The 21,633-nt window shown below is 44.4% G+C and overlaps 1 protein-coding gene across 1 annotated transcript; it reads right to left on the reverse strand.

The window, feature by feature from the left end:
• Window positions 1–14,044: 14,044 nt before the first annotated feature.
• LOC122929544 lies at window positions 14,045–20,968 on the reverse strand. The gene is made up of 3 exons (XM_044283161.1): window positions 20,792–20,968; window positions 19,087–20,074; window positions 14,045–14,103 (listed from the first exon to the last, which is right to left on the reverse strand). Exons 1-3 carry the CDS (start codon window positions 20,966–20,968, stop codon window positions 14,045–14,047), a joined length of 1,224 nt encoding a protein of 407 aa, XP_044139096.1.
• Window positions 20,969–21,633: the final 665 nt, after the last annotated feature.

The raw sequence follows: 21,633 nt of genomic DNA on the forward strand, positions 1-21,633 counted from the left end.
CCTGGAATCCAAAAGCGGGTTCTAACCCAGTATTTTAATGCAGCTTTAAACAATAGTGCTCAGAAACTAGGCTTCGTCCATGCTGACTTCTGTGGTTACAATCCAAACCCTTCCCGACATTTTTATCCATTGAAATGACAGCTCTGTTTAACTGCAAATTAAAATGTCTGCCTCCAGAAAATCAATATGGCAGCCTCCATGAAAATTTCAAGACGTAACACTGAGCGTGTCATAATGTAACCATTCAGCATCCATGGATGATGACACCTGTTTTAATCCCTGGCAGCAGCCATGATTCTTCATTCTTCAATCAGGTGTGGATCCATACACATCAACAGGTATGGTGCCAATCCACAGATAAGGGCGCGTTTTTGTTTGTGTGAAACGAAGGTGTCAGTTCATGGAAAGATTTGTTTGACGGAAAAATGGCATTTCTGTGCAGATTGGATTACTGTCCAGCATCAATTAGCAGGCCCAGAACACAAAAACCTTCTTATCTGTTTCTGACGGTATGGCCATATTAACTCCAAGAGTACCTCTCTTTATCCGCTGTTGCAACTTGGGGGAAGGAAGCAGCCACCGACGGAGCTATGCCTTTTCTGGTTCTTGCTTTTTGGTCACTGCAATGCAGGTGCAGATCAGTTTAGCGTTTGCATCTCACCACCTCTCATGAGATACCATATCTTTTATGGATTTTTGGAGCTGGCAGAATAAGAATGTGCCTGTTGTTCAATCAAAGTACTGTGCTAGTACTCAATGTACTTAGCACCTCTGCAACTGCCCTATCTGCTCCTGGAATCCAAAAGCAGCTTCTAACCCAGTATTTTAATGCAGCTTTAAACAATATTGCTCAGAAGCTAGACAAAAATTACATTGCCGATTTTTCGCATTGAAAAAAATAATGAATAGATATCGCAAATTTGAATAATACATCTGGTATGTCACTGTCCCTGTTGTGGGACTATTTGTGCACTTCTAGTAAGTATATGGTGGCTGCAAACATGACTTGAAGGTATTCCAGGTTCACCTGCCTTTAAAGTGAATGGGGCCCTCCACGAACTTGCGGTTCGCGAACATTTGATCACGTTCGCACAATCGCGAACCGTCCCAGCCGATGTTTGTCCATCACTAATCAGAATTCTTCTAATGCCACAGCGCAAAAGGCACTTCATAGTGCTGCGCCTGCCATAGTGGAACTATTACCCTCAGAGGGCCAAGCGATAGCGCTCCTCAATTAGCGCAGTAAAGAGTGCATTAGAGCAGCGGAGCGCCAGCATATACCACCGCGCAGCAACTGTTCCCTGAGTGAGCAAGCAAAGACACTTCAGCAGAGCTACCATAGAGGCCATAGAATGTGTGCATTAGTGAAACTGCAGCCGACTCTTAAAGTGGCAGAACAGCAAAGGCAAAAAAGTCAGGGAAAGAGCACCAACCCTCCTGCGATCCCAAGAGAAAGAGACACATAGTGGGAGGCCAAAGTCCAGAGCTAGAGTGCCTGCATTGCTATCCACGTACTGCAGCCAGCTAGTTTCCCGCTACTAGGCCCAAGGTCTGCAGCAGCATATCCAAGCCAGCGCATCGCAAGTCAGCACAGAGCATCGTAAGTCAGCGCAGAGCATCGCATCATATCAAGAAAAGACACGTCGCCTTTAAGACTAACATTTGTTCCTGCTCTTCAGAATAAGGTCAGAGCTTTCCTTTTATTACTTAGAATTGCATATAGACTTTGGCATAAACAGACATTTTTTGTGTTCAGAAATAAGAGACTTTAAAGTAAAAACAAAGGACAGTTTGTAGTATATGGACTCTAAAGTATTTTAAGTGAAAGTAATTTATTTCTGCATTTTGTCAGTATTGCATTTAAAGTGAAAAGCATCTTATTATTTGTATTGATTGTGATAGCATTGAAAATAAAATGTCTGAGCCTAGTATTACCATGCCACTGTTAGAGGATGCAAAGATACAGTGCTGCCCATAATTATTCATACTCCTGGCAGACCAAGGAGGACACCACTTCTCCAGATAAGGCACACAAAAGCTCGCTTGGCTTTTGCAAAAGCTCATCTGGACAAAGAAGAAGACTTCTGGTCTTCTGTGTTATGGTCAGATGAAACAAAAATTGAATAGTTTGGTCACAATGATGTTTCCTTGATTTGGCTTAAAAAAGGAGAAGCCTTCAACCCAAAGAACACCATCCCCACTGTCAAACATGGTGGTGGGAACCTAATGCTTTGGGGGTATTTTTCAGCCAATGGCCCAGGGAACCTAATCGCAGTAAACGACACCATGAAAAAAGAGCAATACATGAGGATTCTCAACGACAACATCAGGCAGTCTGCAGAGAAACTTGGCCTTGGGCACCAATGGACATTTCAGCATGACAATGACCCAAAACACACAGCAAAAGTGGTGAAAAAATGGTCAGCAGACAACATTAACATTTTGGAGTAGCCCAGCCAGAGTCCAGACTTGAATCCAATTGAGAATCTGAGGGAGCTAAATATCAGGGTGATGGCAAGAAGACCCTCTTACCTGAAACATTTGGAGCTCATTGCTAAAGATGAATGGGCAAAAATACCTGTGGAGACATGCAAAAAGCTGGTCTGCAATTATAGGAAGCGTTTGATTGCTGTAATAGCCAATAAAGGCTTTTCTATTGATTATTGAGAAGGGTATGAATAATTTTGGTCTGGACACTTTTTGCTAAAATGTTAATAAAAGCTGAGAAATGTTTTTTTCCCCACAAAAATGCCTCTTGTACATCGTCCTATTATCTTTTGGGAGACACCTATGTCATTTCCCGTCAAATAATTACTTGCTGGTTGAGTAAAAGTAACTTTAAGTCAAAATTTGTCAGGGGTATGAATAATTATGGGCAGCACTGTAGATAGAGTAGAAGTTGAAGAGCATAGGAACCTGTCTGATGCAGAAGAGTCTTATATAGCATTAGTCTTGCCTCAAACAAATATAGCCCAAGTAGATGAACTAAGACGTTCATCACGTGCCAGAAAACCAACCTCAAAGATGCTGGAAAATTTGGAGCAAGAAGCAGCACTGAAAGGGAAAAAGTTTGCCAGAATGTATGATAAGTGGAAATTATACATTAAAGACATTCGTAAATAGCCAAAGCAAGAAAGTATAAAAGCGAACTTGAGTGATATGGTAGAGACGGTAAAATAATCTGAATCAGAGCTTATGGCAGCATATGTCAACCTGTGGTCGCTTACGACACCTTCCCAGGATATTGTAAGGAACATGGACACATGTACTGCAGTCACTAAAGATTTAGTAAAGCTCATGAGAGAACTTTCATTTGCAGCTAATTATAATGAAGTTAAAGCAAGAAGTAGAATGAATGAGCTTTTTATGAGAGACTAAGTGTGACTTCCTTCGGTAGCAGAAGTGCCACCCATATATCAGAGTCCTCAAATACTTCAGCCAAAAGAAAGGAATTAGCTGAACAACTTGCTGTCGAGAAAGCAGAAATTGAAATGGAAGCTGCCATCGAGGCACAGCGCTGTCAAATGGAAGCACAGCGCCATCAAATGGAAGCTGAATTGAAAAGTGCAAAAAGAAGTTAAGATCATAGAAGCCAGACTCAGAGTACATGAAGAGGATATGAATCAGAGTAGTCATAGGTTCAAATCTGTACTAAGTGTAGAAGCAGACTCCTACTTTCCTACATACTCCCAGGAGAATGGAAGGAAATCTCCAGCACTTAGTGAGGAAATAAGTCATTATCCTTCCATCCCTGCTCAAAAAGACAAAGAGAGGCCTAGTCCAGCGTTAGGAAAAAGATGTGTGGATTTACCCTCTATCTCTACCGGAAAAGAAGAAGAAAGGGACTCACCTAATTCTGAAATAAGTGAGAAAATAGAACCGGATGATTCTATTCCTAGATGCCCTGGCAATGCTCAGGAGGATATTACAACCATTGTCCCAGCAAGACCACAGAGAACAATCCTAACTAGACTTCCCGTTCCAGAACCTACTGTATTTTCGGGAGATGTGCTGAAGTTCATAAAGTAGAAGGCAAGTTTTGAAATGATCATTGAGCATCATTGCTTTAGTCCAGTCAACAAGTTATTCTGCCTTCCGATATATGTTGGTGGGGAAGAAAAGAAAGTTCTTGAAAGTAACTTCTATAGAAAAGACCAAGAAGCCTACAAAATTAAATGCAAGATATGGTCATCCTTTCTTAGTACAAAGAGATTTTAGAGAGAAATTGAATAACTGGCCTAAAATATGTCCTAAAGAACACTTCAGACTCCAAGAGTATGGTGACTTCCTGCAAGTATGCAGCAATGCCATCCCACATGTTCAAGGTCTAGAAGTATTGAACGACTATCTAGAAAACCACAGGATATTAGCCAAGCTACCTGAAAAAGTGGCTTCTAGATGGAATTGCTATGTGACTGAACAGTTAGATCTAGGCAAGAACTTCCTAAGTTTTAAAGAGTTCTCTGAGTTCGCCAATAAGGAAGCATGGATAGCATGTAATCCAGTAGCATCATCTTAGGTCTTAAAATCCTTTGAAGAAAGGCCTGCAAGAGAGATAAGACATGCAAGAGCAACTAGCTTTGCAACCAACACAGCAGCTAAAGGTCCAGATACCTACGAGAGCAAGTTCAAAGTCACTACTGGGATCAGTAGAGAGACAGAACCGACAAATCTTCAGACTACCTTCAAGTGTATGTTCTGTGGAAAGAACCGCTCCATACACAAGTGCCAACAATTGAAGTCCCCAGATGAAAAGAAAAGGTTTCTACTTGAGAACTGTCATGGTCTTACCTTCTTGCTGTCCTCCTTCGTTTGACATGTGCTGGCGGCCATCTTGGTTTCTGGGTTTCTTGTAGCCTCCCACCCTGCGCCTTCTCCTTCCCACTGGGAGGAGCTGGATGCCTAGCTCATATATATAGGAGGTCTGTGGCTTCAGTTCCCTGCTTGGTCCTCCTGTGTTCACATGCTTCTAAGACTGCTGCTGCTTCTGGTTCCTGATCCTGGCTTCGTCTGACTACCCTTCTGGTTCCTGATCCTGGCTTCGTCTGACTACCCTGCTGGTTCCTGATCCAGGCCTCGTCTGACTACCCTGCTGGTTCCTGATCCTGGCTTCGTCTGACTACCCTTCTGGTTCCCGACTTCTGGCTTCGCAAGACCCTGCTTCGGTTTAGCCATCCGCTTGGACTTTTGCCTTACAGCTTTATTTTCAATAAAGCCTTCTTATTTCCACGTATCTCTTGTTGTACGTCTGGTTCATGGTTCCATGACATTAGGACCAAGCCATGAATTCTGACGGTACAGGGCCATCCTCGCTACCTACGCTGGTTGCCAGACTTGATCAGCAGGATCACCTGTTGGGTCGGTTCGCTGTGGCGTTGCAAACCCTGCTTGAACGCACGGCTCATTTAGCTTCCGTTGCCGATGGGTCGGTTGTCGCTCCTGGGCCCGCTCCTACTGCCGCTCCGGTTGTTGCGCCAGAGTCTACCCCGACACCGGTTGCTGCGCCTGCGGTGTTTCGGGGTATGACCGGTTCTGCCCCCCTTCCACAGCGCTTTGGGGGAGAGCCAACTCAGTGCCGAGGTTTCCTTAACCAGGTGGGCATTTATTTCGAGTTGCTGCCACATGCCTTTCCTACTGAGAGATCAAAGGTGGGCTTCTTGATCTCGCTGCTCTCGGACAAGGCCTTGGACTGGGCCAGCCCTTTATGGGAGAACAACAATCCGGTGGTTGCCGAGTTTTCCGGTTTTGTTGCTTCTCTTCGGAAGGTATTCGATGTGCCGGCTCGTGCTGCCTCTGCTGCGAAGCTCCTTATGTCCATCAGACAGGGTTCACGATCCGTAGCTGAATACGCCATTGAGTTTCGTACCCTGGCAGCAGAGGTGGGCTGGAATAATGAGGCTCTGGTCGCTGCTTTCTCTCATGGTCTCTCGGATGCCTTGAAGGATGAGGTTGCAGCTAAGGACCTACCAGTGGAGCTCGAGTCCCTTATTTCTTTCCTGATTTTGATTGACACCAGACTCAGGGAGAGACCTTCCTTTAAGGAGAGCCTGCGGAGGCCTTCTAACAGATTGGCGCCTACGTTTGCTGTCCCACCCGTGCCTCCCTCTCCTCCCACGCCTCCTGGGGATGACTTGTCTGGGGGTGAACCCATGCAGCTGGGGTTTGCTCGCCTGTCCGAGGGGGAGAGGGTACTCCGGAGACGCGAGGGCCGATGCATGTACTGTGGTCTCGGTGGGCATTTTCGGTTGGCATGCCCGAACCGTCCGGGAAACGCTCGCACCTGAGATCCTGTCGGGGGCAGATCTTGGGTGGAGTCTCCTCGTCCCCGGTTTCCCGTGTTGACAAACCACTGATTACTGTTGTCCTCTCCTGGGTCGGGGGCTCGGTGACGACCCAGGCGTTGGTGGACTCTGGTGCTGGTGGTTTGTTCATTGATAGTGTGTTCGCTGCCGCCAATTCCATTCCTCTGCAGCCTCGAGGTTCCCCACTGGCTCTTGAGGCGATAGACGGCAGACCCCTTCTGCCGCCACACGTGACTCAGGAGACCCTTCCAGTGGGGATGGCCATTGGTGCCGTTCACAGAGAGTCGGTCTGTCTCCAGGTTATTTCGTCTCCACACTACTCGGTGGTCTTGGGGTACCCCTGGCTCCAGAAGCATAATCCGACTTTCGATTGGAGATCGGCCGAGATCCTCTCGTGGTCACCGCAGTGTGGGGCTAGTTGCATCCATGGGCCTGTCAAGTTGCTGTGTACTTCCTCGGACTCTCTGTTGCCTCCCGAATACGAGGAGTACCGGGAAGTATTCGATAAGGTGCGTGCGGTTGCCCTACCTCCGCACCGCCCATACGATTGCGCCATAGAGTTACAATCTGGTGCCGTTCCTCCTCGTGGCAAAGTCTATCCACTGTCGGTAGCGGAGAATGAGGCCATGGAGGAGTACGTGAGGGAGGCGCTTTCACGCGGACACATTCGCAAATCCTCGTCCCCGGCAGGGGCTGGATTTTTCTTTGTGAAAAAGAAGGGCGGTGAGTTGAGGCCTTGCATCGACTACAGGGGTCTCAATCGCATCACGATCAAGAACGCTTACCCGATACCCTTGATTTCCGAGCTGTTCGATCACCTCAAAGGGGCCACGGTCTTTACCAAACTCGACCTGAGGGCGGCATATAACCTGGTAAGGATCAAGGCGGGCGATGAGTGGAAGACCGCGTTTAACACCAGGACCGGTCATTACGAATCCTTGGTTATGCCCTTTGGGTTGTGCAATGCGCCCGCAGTCTTCCAGGAATTCATCAACGATGTTTTCCGTGACCTGTTGCAGCAGTGTGTGGTGGTCTATTTGGATGACATCTTGGTATATTCTGAATCCATGGAGGCCCACATTCTGGATGTCAGACGAGTGTTGCAACGCTTACGAGAGAACAAGCTGTTCGGTAAGCTTGAGAAATGCGAATTTCACCGATCCCAGGTAACCTTCTTAGGTTACATCATTTCCGCTGAGGGGTTCTCCATGGATCCTGAGAAGGTTTCGGCTGTCTTACAGTGGCCCCAGCCCAGTGGGCTCCGTGCCCTGCAGCGCTTTTTGGGCTTCGCCAATTATTATCGGAAGTTCATCAGGGACTTTTCCATGCTAGCCAAGCCTCTCACGGATCTGACCAGGAAGGGCAGTAATCCCCAGGTCTGGCCGCTCAAGGCCATCCGAGCTTTTGAGGCTCTAAAGTCCGCCTTAGTGTCGGCTCCGATTCTGTCGCATCCCAACCCTGGGTTGCCTTTTGTCCTCGAGGTGGACGCGTCTGAGACGGGAGTAGGCGCCCTCCTGTCTCAGCGTAGAACACCAGAGGGTCCTCTGCTTCCTTGTGGGTTTTACTCCCGGAAACTGTCTTCCGCGGAGTGCAACTATCAGATTGGTGACAGGGAGTTATTGGCCATCGTGCAGGCCCTTAAAGAATGGAGGCACTTGCTCGAGGGCTCGGTGGTTCCGGTTCTCATCCTGACGGACCACAAGAATCTGACCTACCTCTCTGAGGCCAAGAGATTGACACCACGTCAGGCCAGATGGGCTCTGTTCTTGTCACGTTTTAATTACGTGGTCTCCTACCTACCCGGTTCCAAGAACATCAGAGCGGATGCCTTATCACGGCAGTACTCCGAGCTGTCCGGGGAGGAGTCGATTCCGACTTCGGTCATACCTCCGAATCAGATCCTGGCCGCTATTCGCACCAGCCTGACCTCTCCCCTGGGTGAGCAGATTTTGGCGGCTCAATCTGGTGCTCCCTCTGGGAGACCCAACGGCAGATGTTTTGTGCCTGAGGAGTTGCGCACTCAGTTGTTGCGAACCTACCATAACTCCAAGGCCGCGGGGCATCCTGGAAAGAATCAGCTGTCCTGGGCTGTTTCACGTCTGTTCTGGTGGCCTTCTCTACGTTCCGACATCGCCGCATATGTAGCGGCATGCTCCGTTTGTGCCCAGAGTAAGTCCCCTCGGCACCTTCCGTTGGGCCTTTTGCAACCCATAGCCACCGGGGAGCGTCCTTGGTCACACCTGGGGATGGATTTCATTGTGGACCTCCCTGCATCCCGAGGCCATACGGTCATTCTCATGATTGTGGATCGGTTTTCCAAAATGTGCCACTGTGTTCCTCTCAAGAAGTTACCCTCTGCACAAGAGTTGGCCTCGAGTTTTGCCAGGGAGGTCTTCCGGTTGCACGGTTTGCCCAAGGAGATTGTGTCGGATCGGGGGAGTCAGTTTGTGTCCAGGTTCTGGCGCGCCTTTTGCTCCCAGTTGGGGATTCATCTCTCCTTCTCCTCGGCCTACCACCCTCAGTCCAATGGGGCCGCAGAACGATCCAATCAGGCCTTGGAGCAATTCCTTCGTTGCTATGTCTCCGATCACCAAGACAATTGGGTTGACCTCCTGCCTTGGGCTGAGTTTGCCAGGAACACGGCGGTGAACTCTTCCTCTGGGACGTCTCCCTTCATGGCCAATTATGGGTTTCAACCTGCCGTGTTACCGGAGGTATTCTCTCCCCAGGATATTCCGGCTGTGGAGGATCACCTTTCCGTCCTACGTGCTTCTTGGGTCCAGATCCAGAGGTCCCTTGAGGTCTCTGCGCAGCGCCAGAGACTCCAGGCTGATCGCAGACGAGCGCCCGCTCCTTCCTACCAGGTCGGAGACCGCGTATGGTTGTCCACCCGCAACCTCAACCTTCGAGTGCCCACTCCCAAGCTGGCGCCTCGCTTTGTTGGTCCCTTCCGAGTGCTTCGCAGGGTAAACCCGGTAGCCTATGCCCTCGCGCTTCCTCCTGGCATGCGGATCTCCAACGTGTTTCATGTCTCCCTGTTGAAGCCACTGGTGTGTAATCGTTTCACTTCCTCGGTTCCTCGGCCTCGTCCGGTCCAAGTGGGCAATCGTGAGGAGTATGAGGTGAGCAATATCCTGGACTCACGCCTGGTCCGCGGTCGGGTGCAGTTTTTGGTCCATTGGCGTGGTTATGGTCCAGAGGAGCGTTCCTGGGTTCCCTCCGCAGATGTCCATGCTCCTGCCTTGCTCCGAGCCTTCCACGCACGCTTCCCTCAGAAACCGTTCTTTACTCCGCGGAGGAGGGGCCCTTGAGGGGGAGGTACTGTCATGGTCTTACCTTCTTGCTGTCCTCCTTCGTTTGACATGTGCTGGCGGCCATCTTGGTTTCTGGGTTTCTTGTAGCCTCCCACCCTGCGGCTTCTCCTTCCCACTGGGAGGAGCTGGATGCCTAGCTCATATATATAGGAGGTCTGTGGCTTCAGTTCCCTGCTTGGTCCTCCTGTGTTCACATGCTTCTAAGACTGCTGCTGCTTCTGGTTCCTGATCCTGGCTTCGTCTGACTACCCTTCTGGTTCCTGATCCTGGCTTCGTCTGACTACCCTGCTGGTTCCTGATCCAGGCCTCGTCTGACTACCCTGCTGGTTCCTGATCCTGGCTTCGTCTGACTACCCTTCTGGTTCCCGACTTCTGGCTTCGCAAGACCCTGCTTCGGTTTAGCCATCCGCTTGGACTTTTGCCTTACAGCTTTATTTTCAATAAAGCCTTCTTATTTCCACGTATCTCTTGTTGTACGTCTGGTTCATGGTTCCATGACAAGAACCAACTGTGTTTCTGTTGTCTAAGAAAAGGCCATGTTATTAAGGAGTGTAAGAAAAAGGCCACATGCAGCATTTGCAAAGGACGCCATCCTACACCACTACATGAAGAACGTCCAAAGAAAGATAAATCCTCAATACCTAAAGATACTGAAGAAGGAAATAAAGTATCAGTATTCTCTTGCAGAGTGGGGGAAGGAGAAAGCAATGGCACATCAATGGTTGTAACAGTGTGCATTTCAAATCCTAAAAGGAGGAACAAGAAGGTATACTCCTATGCGCTACTAGATGTCCAGAGTGATGTCACCTTCCTTGATCAAGAAATCTGCAAGAAATTACAAGTGGCTAGAGAACCAGTGAAGCTCAAACTCACCACAATGATGGGGTGTCGGGTATTTATCATATATAAAAAGATGAAATTATAAAAATTATGATTTCATATTTTTTTATGAAAAATAAAAAAAATAAAAATGGAAATTTAATTGGCGGACATATAAACGCCAGTTCTTTTATTGATGAGATCTAAAGTTAATTTGTGCAGCTAATGAAACAGGGTGCAATTAATTATACAAAATATAATTTATTTATAAATACAAGCAGTATAAATGGCATACAAATGAATACAAAGATATGTCAAAATTGACCATAAGATGGTGCTCCACCGTTTACAGGCTGACTTAAGTACAATATAATACTACTTCCTTTTATCAAATTATTACCGATTAATATACTGGTAATCAAAATATTATAATGTAACAACAACAAAAAAAAAACAATAGAAATGAATCTGTGGAAAATCCCTTATGCTCAATCAGAGAATATGGCAGTAAGAGACACCTTATAAATACGCCCGTTGACCTAACTACGGATAATAAAAATCCGATCAGAGATTCCACTCTGATAACAATATTACAGGAATTCTAATGATGTGCACGTTCATTAAAATTTCCCATAAAATTAATGTTAACACTATTGACCCACTAATAATGGGGTCTCAACTATATGCCAATTGGAGCGATTTATAATTACTGCAAATAAAATAAGTTATACATTACCCCTGGCTTTGGGATAAAGAGCTTTTAGAAGGGACCCAGCTTTCTAAGATTCAGATCTATCCTGTCCTGTGGTATGTTCCTGGTGTGTGAAGTGATGCCGATGAATCTGAAGAACTCCCAAGTGTTCTCCCTGAAGAAGTTCCCAGTGATGTTTGGCTCCAGTCCTCTTTGTCTCAAGTGCTTTTTCAAGTCCTCTTAGTTCCTTTCTCTCCCCAAAAACTGGTTTAGATATCCACATCCTTATCTATGCCCATCCCCTCTTGGATTAGGGATTTCCAATTAGATAAGGTGGGTGTTACGTATGGTAATCATGGGGATGATGTCATTTAATTGGCATTCCTTCTGCCCATCTACCACTTGATGGCACTGTTGTATCATATAGCAATTTTTAGAATTAACATATATATCCGGCTTTATTATACCTCTTAACCTTTGGTCTCTCCCAACTTAAATCAATTAGGAGGTACTCTTTCTGACACTTTAGGATCACTTTCCCAGACATCACGGATCCATTTTGACAGTCAACAGACCATCTTATTTATGGTCAGATAAGAGAACCATAAACTTCTAGCTTTTGCCCTGGTTTGTATACACCTAATTGTCACAGCTATTCGAGTAATGATGTTTGAAATACCATCAGTTCCTCTGAATAGATCCTTCTTTAAGAACATACAACTTAGCTCTCTATATTCCCTCAGTGAGATACAATACAAAAAGATACATTATTAATTGGTTATAGTACATTAATATTGCATAATATATATATGAATCATTAACAAGTTCAAACGCTAAATAAATGCACACAGGAATATATATATATGAATATATGAATAGATACCTATTCCACACCAGATGTGTTTTATGGACGTCTCTTATCAGATTATGGCTTAGCTATATAACACCCATTGTTCCTCAGACTGATATGTTTAGAGAAACCAGTGTTTTTAAGCAATAACCTCTCTTGACCCCGGTAGTTGAGACAGTTTATGTGAGACCCATTACATTCTCTTAAGATACCACATCTGTTGGCAATAACTTTTAAAACAATATACATTGTATGCCAGTGACCATTCCTTCTCTGGCTTACTCCAACAGAGAGTTTGGCCTCTTAAAGGTAATGTGAATCTCCATTTTGGTTCTAATATTGTCAGACCTTAATGTGCAGATATAAATATGCCCGACAAATCCCCCTTCATTCCAAAATATTCCATAAAAATGTGAATGCATTTGGAATGTAATAAAGGGCTTTCCATATATTTTCTTCGATGCGTAGACTTGGCTCATAGTGTTCCAACCAGAGCTTGGTTAAAGTTCTTCTGGAGAACCTTATCTAACGCATGACTTGGATGGGACACAAATTCAAACATCCTATAGATCCTGCAAAACAGGATATAAGTTCGATAAAGGTTTGTTTTGATTCTCCATCTCCACATGAATGTTTAATAGGTTCCTTTTCTATGAACCAACTTCAAGTTCCAATGTCTTAATAGAGATGGAATCGGCAACTGTCACACCGGTAGTAATAACAGTGCCCACTATGCCAAAGATTATGGCGGCTACGATCGCAAAAATATGAATCGCTTTGGTCTGTAGAAAACTCTTCTTTGGTCAAGGTCTTCCTTGCTTGTTCCAGGATCTGTGTAATCCGTTCTTGGAAATATCCGATGTGCATCTGGTACCAGGATTGGAGCTCCGTCGACAGGATCTCAGACATGTTGAGTTGTTTTTCGACGAAGATGCGAGGATCCAGGCTGCTGTAGATCTTCTGGGATAATATCCTCTTGTTCGTCAATATGAACCCCGCGGTGTCTTGTAGCATGATTCCGGACGAAGGACCTGGCACAGCAATCGGCTCAGCGTGGAACTTCTTCCCCAAGATCAGGACGACGTAGATAATGGCAATCATCTTTGATGACATCTTACGCCCCTAAAATATTGTATGACACATATGAGTACATACACTTTTCAACGTTATCCTGCAAGAAAAGAATTACTAATACCATATACCTCCGATTGGCATAAGTTCTTTTCTTGGACAGAGTAAGTTCTGGTTTCAGAGGTGAGTTAGGAGACATTTTGTTACAGAGGAAACATACATCAGGATGGGTTAGTATGAGTTAAAGATGTACAATAACAGATAACACTTTTTAGTTCATACGATACCAATCCTTATTTCCGTCTTTAGCTGGAACCATAAAGTCTCTTCACCTCTTTTCATCCAACTCCTTCAATCTCTCGAAGTCGCGCACTAGGGTGACAAACACGTAGCTGATTAATGTGCACCCATTTTTCAATAAACTCATCCCCCTTAGGGATTTTGATCTTGTAGACCACTGGAGATAATTTGTCAGTGATGACATAGGGACCTTTCCAGGAAGGTAGGAATTTTCTCTCCTTCACTTGATCCCGAGCGAAGTTATAGAGATATACCCGATCGGAAATTTGATACTCCTTCTGTGTAGTCTTCAGATCGTAGTATGTCTTAGCACTCATTGCGGCTTTCTCTATATTCTTCTGTGCGAACGCAAAAGCATGCTGAAGGTGCTTGCGTAAATTTTCCACATACTGATGCGATGTTGTAGCATTGATCAAGTTATGGTCCGTTGTTCTGTAAAGTAAATGCTGGGGTAACACCATCTTCCTTCCCGTGATCATCTCGAAGGGAGAAAGCTTAGTTGCTGCGCTTGGGGTGGCTCTGATGGCCATAAGCACTAAAGGCAACTTGACATCCCAGTCCTTACCAGATTCTTTGACAAACTTTTTCAGGATGTTTACAATGGACTGGTTGTAACGTTCTACTCCACCACTAGAGGCTGGTCGATAAGCTATATGTAGCTTCCTCTTTACCCCCAGGATTTCCCACATCTTTGTCATCACCTCACTGGTGAAGTGACTTCCACGATCGGATTCGATGCGCTGGGGAAGGCCAAATCTAGAAAATACGTGGTTAATAAGCAGAGATGCACATACGCTTGAACTGCATGTTTTGCATGGCAAACATTCCACCCATTTGGTGAACAGACAAGTTACGGTTAACATATACTTGTTTCCTTTTGATGAGGTTGTTACTGGTCCAATGAAGTCAATTTGGATGTCTGACCATGGCATGGACATCCCCCTTTTCATGAGCGGTGCCCGATGAGTGGGTCCTTGTGGCTGGAATTGAGGGCAGATTAGACATCCCTGACAATATGTTCGCACATCTTGTAACATATGTGGCCAGTAAGCGTAGTCCCGTAGTAACTCGTACGTTATTTTCTCACCTCGATGACCAGCGGTTGGGACATCATGTGCATGTTGCAACATCAGACCTCGGTATGCTGCAGGTACTACCCATTGCGTGATACCGTTTTTCGAGGTCCTTATCAGTAATCCATCCTGTAATGAGAATTGGGACTTACCTTTCATCAAAATTCGTAACTCCTCCTTATCCATACAGTCTTCCGTGGTTATGGGACAGTTGTGTGGATCCTCAATGTACTTATAAAAGAGACCAATAATCGGATCCCCCTTTTGGCTCGCAATGAGATCTTCACTAGGGGAATCTTGGCTCCACTGTGCCACATTGGCTTCAGCTCCCTTTTGGGCCTGACTCCTTGTCATAGCATCTACTTGGACAGTTCCCATGAGGTCGTCAACATCAAAGACTTCTCCGTCAATGGCTGCCTGCTTGGCAAGGGAATCTGCTAGGTCATTCCCCTCTTTATCCATGCCTGGATACTTTGAATGACCTCTTACCTTCTTCCAATAAACGATAAGACTGTGGACGGTAACCATCTCATCAATTTTACAAAACATCTTACCATGTTTTACTGGCTTGTTATTGCTTCTCATCATGTCTGATCTTTTCCATCCGGGAAAGTACTCCACAAAGCTGTTACGAACATAATCAGAATCTGTGATGATTACAAACTCCTTAATATCATATTCAATAGCCATTTGTACGGCTTTGTACACAGCAGTAAGCTCTGCAACCTGGCTGCTTTTAGAACCAATTTTGTATCCAACGGATACATCTAGGAATGTATTATTCCACACGACTCCAATACCTGCAACCAATGTACGTTCGGATCCTTCATCGGCATGGAAGGAACAGCCGTCTACATACACACATGGTAATGATTTGCAGTACTCCTCTTCATGAGATTTATATGGTGATGATGATTGTTCCTCCAGGAAATCATTTTCCGTTGTCTCATCTTTACGTTCCGTATTGGTACAGTCATGGAGTTCTGCTAATCCCTGAGCAACTGGGTTTTTATTATTTTGTTTGTACCTGATCTCCAATGGCCATCCCATTAAGGACATTGTCCAGGCGGTTATCCTGCTGTTTGACAAGTTTCCATCTCTTATACGATCACTCTGCAAGTATTGCAGTGGCTGGTGTGCGGTCTCCACAATGATCCTTTCGCCTTGGATAAAACTCCTAAAATATTGCAAAGCCCATACAGTTGACAATAATGCTTTTTCACAGCTATTGAATTTTACCTCTACCGGTGACAATGACTTGCTGGCATAGGCGATGATCTTGTTTCGATTTTCCTGTTTTTGGAAAAGAACTGCACTTATGCTTTTATCAGTGAAACCTGTTTCCACGAAGAAAGGTTTTCCCCCTTCTGGATAAGCAAGGCATGGAGCCTGGATAAGTTTGGCCTTGAGCTCAGTTACAGCTTGCTCATGACGCTCGCTCCATTCCCATTTTACTCCTTTCTTTAGCAACTGTAAAAGAGGTTTTGTAACTTCGGCATAATTATCTATGAACTTACGTGAGTAGTTCATCATACCCAGGAATGATCTCAACTCCTTGAGATTTGTAGGAGATTTTGTCTTGGTCACTGCTTCCACCTTCTTTTTCTGTGGGTTAATTCCATCCGCAGTGACTTCATGACCTAGGAAATTAACCTTGGTCCGACACCATTGAGCCTTCTGCAAAGAAAGTTTTACACCTGCTTTCCTCAGCTGGGTCAGTACATGCCTCAACTCCTGAATATGTTCCTCAAAAGTTGTACTTTTGATCAGTATGTCATCCACATAGGATAAGGTACCTTGTTCAGCGGCATCAGGCATTGCCTTATGCATGAACACTGCAAACTCATGGCCCGCATTTATGTACCCGAAGGGCAATCGGGTCCATGCATACTGTCGTTTGCCAAATGTAAAGGCCAGTTTGTACTGATCCCTTTCATCTATCTTAATCGTCCAATATCCTTGTGCACAGTCAAGGGCAGTGAAGATTTTGGATCCTTGTATTTGTGCCAAACTTTGGTCAATATATGGCACGGGCCATCCGGACATATAAACACGTTTGTTCAACTGTCTTAGGTCCGAGCAGAGACGAAATTGACCGTTAGGTTTGAGGACTCCAAGTATCGGATGATTGAATGAACTGTGTACTGGACGGATGATACCCCTTTCCTCCAAGTTCTTGACGATTTCCGATAGTGACTCGTAAGCCGCCAGCGGAAGTCGGTATTGTTTGACAAAAACAGGGGGTGCATCGGGATCTGTTTGGATTCTTGTAACGTGTAGGTTTGTTTCCCCACAGTCATAAGAATCCTTGGCAAACATCTCCTGGAACTCTGCGAAGAGCTCCTTTAGCCGTTGACGCTTCGACTCGTCGGAGCATGCGTCAGCCATGGAGATTTGTTCTTCCACCCGCTCCTGAAATTCTGGGAAAATCTCAGGCTGACTTAACTCGTAAGCTTCTTCAAGCTCACTAGTTAAATCATTCTGGGTGTAGCGTACCTTATCCTTTCCTTGCTGGTATGATTCATACTCTTTTTCATCGATCTCATGGTTGAAAACTAATGATGACTCTTCAATGTGGCATGTACCTTCTTCAGAGCTGAAAGGATAAACAGAGTGTATGTTAAATAACCCCTCAGGGGTTGAGGAAAAATGTTGTTCCACTGTTTGTTCCTCTGTCAGGTATTCATCAGGAATTATTCCAATAACATCATTTTGGAATCCAAATGTGTAGTATTCCGAATCCATAGCTAAACCAATTCCGGTGTCCTTTTGTAGGGATATGCTATGGGGAATCATGTTATGAATTACCATGTGTAACTGATCCTGATGGATGTTTATCAGTGGATTAGGTTTTACCTTTAGGCCGAGTTGCTGCATTCTGTTGGATAAACAGATCAACGCGTCTGCGTTCTTCAGCTTCTGTCCCTTCTTTACTTTAATGGGGAGAAGAAATGGTTTGCATCCTTCAGGAATTTCAACTTTCTCAGCAACCATGATACTTACGGCATAGGGCATCTGTTGTCCCCATCGTAAGGCTTGTTCTTCATCCTGGAACCCCTCTGGGTTTCCCGGCAATCTGGACCATAAGGTGTTATTTACCATGTCAATCTGTATGGCAAATCGGTGCAGAAGGTCATTACCTATATACATTTGATACCGTAGTTCATTTATCATGATGAAAACATGCTCCGTAGTTTTACTTCCTATGGAGATAGATAAAACACATCTTGCAACAACATTATGACTCTGGAAATCTCCATCCAGATCATGAACCCATTGGTCCTGTGGAGAGGAACTTTTAATCATTTTAGGGTTGGTGATCTGTTTTAAAAGTCCTAGGCTTATGTAACTCGCTTCGGATTTCAGATCCAACTTGGCATATTTCACCCGGGCTATATTGTTTACCTGTACAGGAATCAATAAATTGTCATTGACCTTTTTAATCCGTACCATCGATTGAATGTGCCTGGTCAGGTCCACGACTTCGTGATTCCCCCTTTCAAGAGAAATGGTTAATAGATCATCATCCAGAGTTACCTTTTTGATTTTGTCCCTCTGGATGGTAATGGTGTGAGCAGCACCATTGATATCTTCCTCGGGCTTACCATTCTTCAGGATTGTGACCTCCGGTATTTGATTGTTCCTGAAATGCACTTCAATAGAGTTAGGTTTCTCTTCAATCACATGACAACTGCGTTGTGCTTGTGTGTTGCAAGAGTATTCATAGGTAATGGGTGCCTTCACCTGAGTCCATACTGCTTCATTAATGAAATCAACTATGGGACTCAATCTTTTTAATAAATCGATTCCTATGATCATCCGATCATATGGAAGATCCACAATCAATGTGGGATGTCTAATTGTCTTCTTGCCAATCTTAAATGTCAACCAGGATGTTCCTTTTACCTGTAAGGCATTTCCACCTACACTTATCAAAGAGCCATCAAATGACCTTAATCGTGGCTTCTTTGATGTTAAATCTGAAACTTGTTTGAAATAGGTGTAAGATAAAATGGTGGCTTGTGATCCAGTATCTATTAATCCTTTGATTGGTCCGATAAGTTCATTTTGTAGATATATGTCCACAAAGTATCGGCCATCCACCTGCAACAAATCACAGAGAAAGTTAGGATGTTTACCCATCTGCTGTCTGAGAGGTTGACCTCTCTGCAGCTCCGTGACCTCTGCATTCCTGAGTCTCCCAGGACAAGCTGGAGGAGCAGCGTTAGCCCCCTCCTTTGGGACAAGCTGTGTGACATCACAAATCACAGCTTGCTCATGGCTAGATGCTGGGACGATGTGATTATACACTGGAACAGACATCTGGTCAACTGAATTGACATCATTAGACTGCAAGACAAATGACATATTAGACATTTCCCCCCTGGCCCTAATTTCAGGGTCAGGGGTACTGCAAGGAAATAAAGAATTAGGAATCACATCAGATTCTACCACAATCAATTTAATATCCTTACAGTGGCCTGGGTTTTGACCCGGCCCAATCTGCTTTATGCTGTTACATTGTTGGGACCGGCAGTTGCCCCTAAAAAAGGATTAGGCTGTTTTTCTGGGGATAACTGGGACAACTTATTTACCATATTGCTCAGCTGGGCCACTTGCTCTACCAGCTGATCAAACCTGTTTGGTTTGGGCACATTTTGGCTTTGTTGGGCACCCTGGTTATTGGTAGGTGACCTACTCCTGGGTGAATTCAAGGATTCCTGCCTATCTTCCCTCTGTTGTCTGGGCCTATTATCCCAACGTCTATAACCCTGGTAACTTCTAGTGTTATAGGGCCTATATCCCTGGGGAACGTTATTGTAATAGGGACGGTAGTTAGACTTCCCATTACCTGAATTATTCCCCTCTGATCCATTATTATTTTGGGGTTTGGTCTGTTTGGGCGGTCCTACCTGTTGTTGCTGGGCTTGTTGAGAAGGTCCTGTAGACTGAGGGAACCTTCGTGGCTGGCTTTCAAATCCCAAGCTAGGGTTTACCTTAGCTTCAGCTACCTTTTTCTCTGGGGAATTTTTAAACCTTTTCTCACCTGTTGCATGGCACTCACTGATATTATACAGCGTGGTGGCAGCCGTCACCAACCTATCCAAGGGAGCATCAATATCCAGATCTCTGGCTAAGTTAAGTTTGATCTGGGTTGGCATAGCATCATAGAATAACTGCTTGAATTCTTCAGATTCCCAATTTGGGGATCTATATGCCAACCCATAGGCATTTTTGAGGACAGAGAGGAATTCACGGGGACTCTGATTGGGTCTACACGTAAGGCTATATATGTCCCGTTTTGCAGCAGTAGTGGTTCGGTATGGACCGAATTCCAATTTAACCTCATGCAAAACACTTTGCCAATCTTGTACTCCTCTCTCCTTAAAGGATGTAAAGTAATGACGATATCTATCATCAAATGCCCATGGAAGGAACCTAATCCGGTCAGCATCAGAGTATAATTTTAAAGAATCCATAGTGGATTCATACAGTTCTAAGTGATTGGCTATCTGAGACGAACCTTTCTTGGAAAACTTGGATACTGTACTATTTAAAAACTTAATTATGCTGGAGGAGCTCTGATCCTTTTCTGAATATTGGGAATTTTTCTTCCTAGAAACCACCTCAGCATACGTTGGTCGCCTGTGATTCTGTGGCAAGGAATAAGTCACACGCTTCCCCACATCACCGTCAGACTCACATGCACTTTCATAACTTTCATGAGACTTATATCGCACAGGTGATTTAACCCTAACCCTAACATGTCTATCCAGGGGAGTATGAGGAGAGACACTTCTAGGGGCTTCCATAATATCAACACCTAGTAAGGTGGTTACAGTTTGGAATGCCCGACCTAATTGGGTTAATGCCTCCTGTTTAATCATGCTAACACTTTCAGGTTGCTGAGTGTTTTGAATGGGGTCTGCTGTAAAAGCATGTGATGACATGTCTGGATATTGGGGAGTAAGAAATGGAGGGTCAGGAGATCTCACAGTGTTAGATGGATCCCTTTCAGCATTGACTATATTACGGGCTGATTCATCTGTCTGTTTAATTTTGGAATACTGGAGATATAAATCCTCTAAATCACTTTTTGCCTTTTGGTATGCATCAAGGCTGAGACTAAGGTTGTACTCTAAGTCTTTGATCTTCGCTTCTGCGGATTTTAGTTCTGATTCCATTTTGGATACATATATTTTTGTACCCATTATAGACTCATACCTAATTTTAGAAAGAGTACTGACTGCCAACAATGCATACAAAACAGGTGGCAATGCACATAAGAGGTGTTGGTCCCTCTTGGTATTATCATTTGCCAACTCCATATATGTCAGGTATCTATCAACCATGCCACCTAACTTCCATACATCACAACGTTCTTCAAAGGCTCTCATTTGCAGCTCATTAGTCCATTCATCTATATTTTTATCAATCTTCAAACGGGAATAAACATAATTGATAACCTTAGAGATTATCTTGTCTGGGTCAGAGGGACTATCTGCTAAAACCTGGCCATTACCTGGGTCGCTGTTTGTTACACTCATGATTCTGATCAATAATCAATAACAACACCAATTTGACTTGCCAATAAGGTTTAAGGAATATTTTCACTAATTGCACAAATTGGTTATAGAAATATCTCAATCAATCTCGGTGGGACCTCCAGATATGTCGGGTATTTATCATATATAAAAAGATGAAATTATAAAAATTATGATTTCATATTTTTTTATGAAAAATAAAAAAAATAAAAATGGAAATTTAATTGGCGGACATATAAACGCCAGTTCTTTTATTGATGAGATCTAAAGTTAATTTGTGCAGCTAATGAAACAGGGTGCAATTAATTATACAAAATATAATTTATTTATAAATACAAGCAGTATAAATGGCATACAAATGAATACAAAGATATGTCAAAATTGACCATAAGATGGTGCTCCACCGTTTACAGGCTGACTTAAGTACAATATAATACTACTTCCTTTTATCAAATTATTACCGATTAATATACTGGTAATCAAAATATTATAATGTAACAACAACAACAAAAAAAACAATAGAAATGAATCTGTGGAAAATCCCTTATGCTCAATCAGAGAATATGGCAGTAAGAGACACCTTATAAATACGCCCGTTGACCTAACTACGGATAATAAAAATCCGATCAGAGATTCCACTCTGATAACAATATTACAGGAATTCTAAT

This window comes from Bufo gargarizans, chromosome 1 (assembly GCF_014858855.1).
Source record: "Bufo gargarizans isolate SCDJY-AF-19 chromosome 1, ASM1485885v1, whole genome shotgun sequence".
NCBI lineage: Eukaryota > Metazoa > Chordata > Amphibia > Anura > Bufonidae > Bufo > Bufo gargarizans.

What these genes read in the sequence shown, in the direction of transcription:
- LOC122929544 (XM_044283161.1), bottom strand. Translation starts at nt 20,968, where the DNA reads ATGAGTGTAACAAACAGCGACCCAGGTAATGGCCAGGTTTTAGCAGAT. An exon ending in CCTTTGAAGAACGTTGTGAT is followed by an intron (nt 20,075 to 20,791) that starts GTATGGAAGTTA and finishes TCCTTGCCACAG; the next exon opens with AATCACAGGCGACCAACGTA. An exon ending in CAATAACCAGGGTGCCCAAC is followed by an intron (nt 14,104 to 19,086) that starts AAAGCCAAAATG and finishes CGTATTTTCTAG; the next exon opens with ATTTGGCCTTCCCCAGCGCA.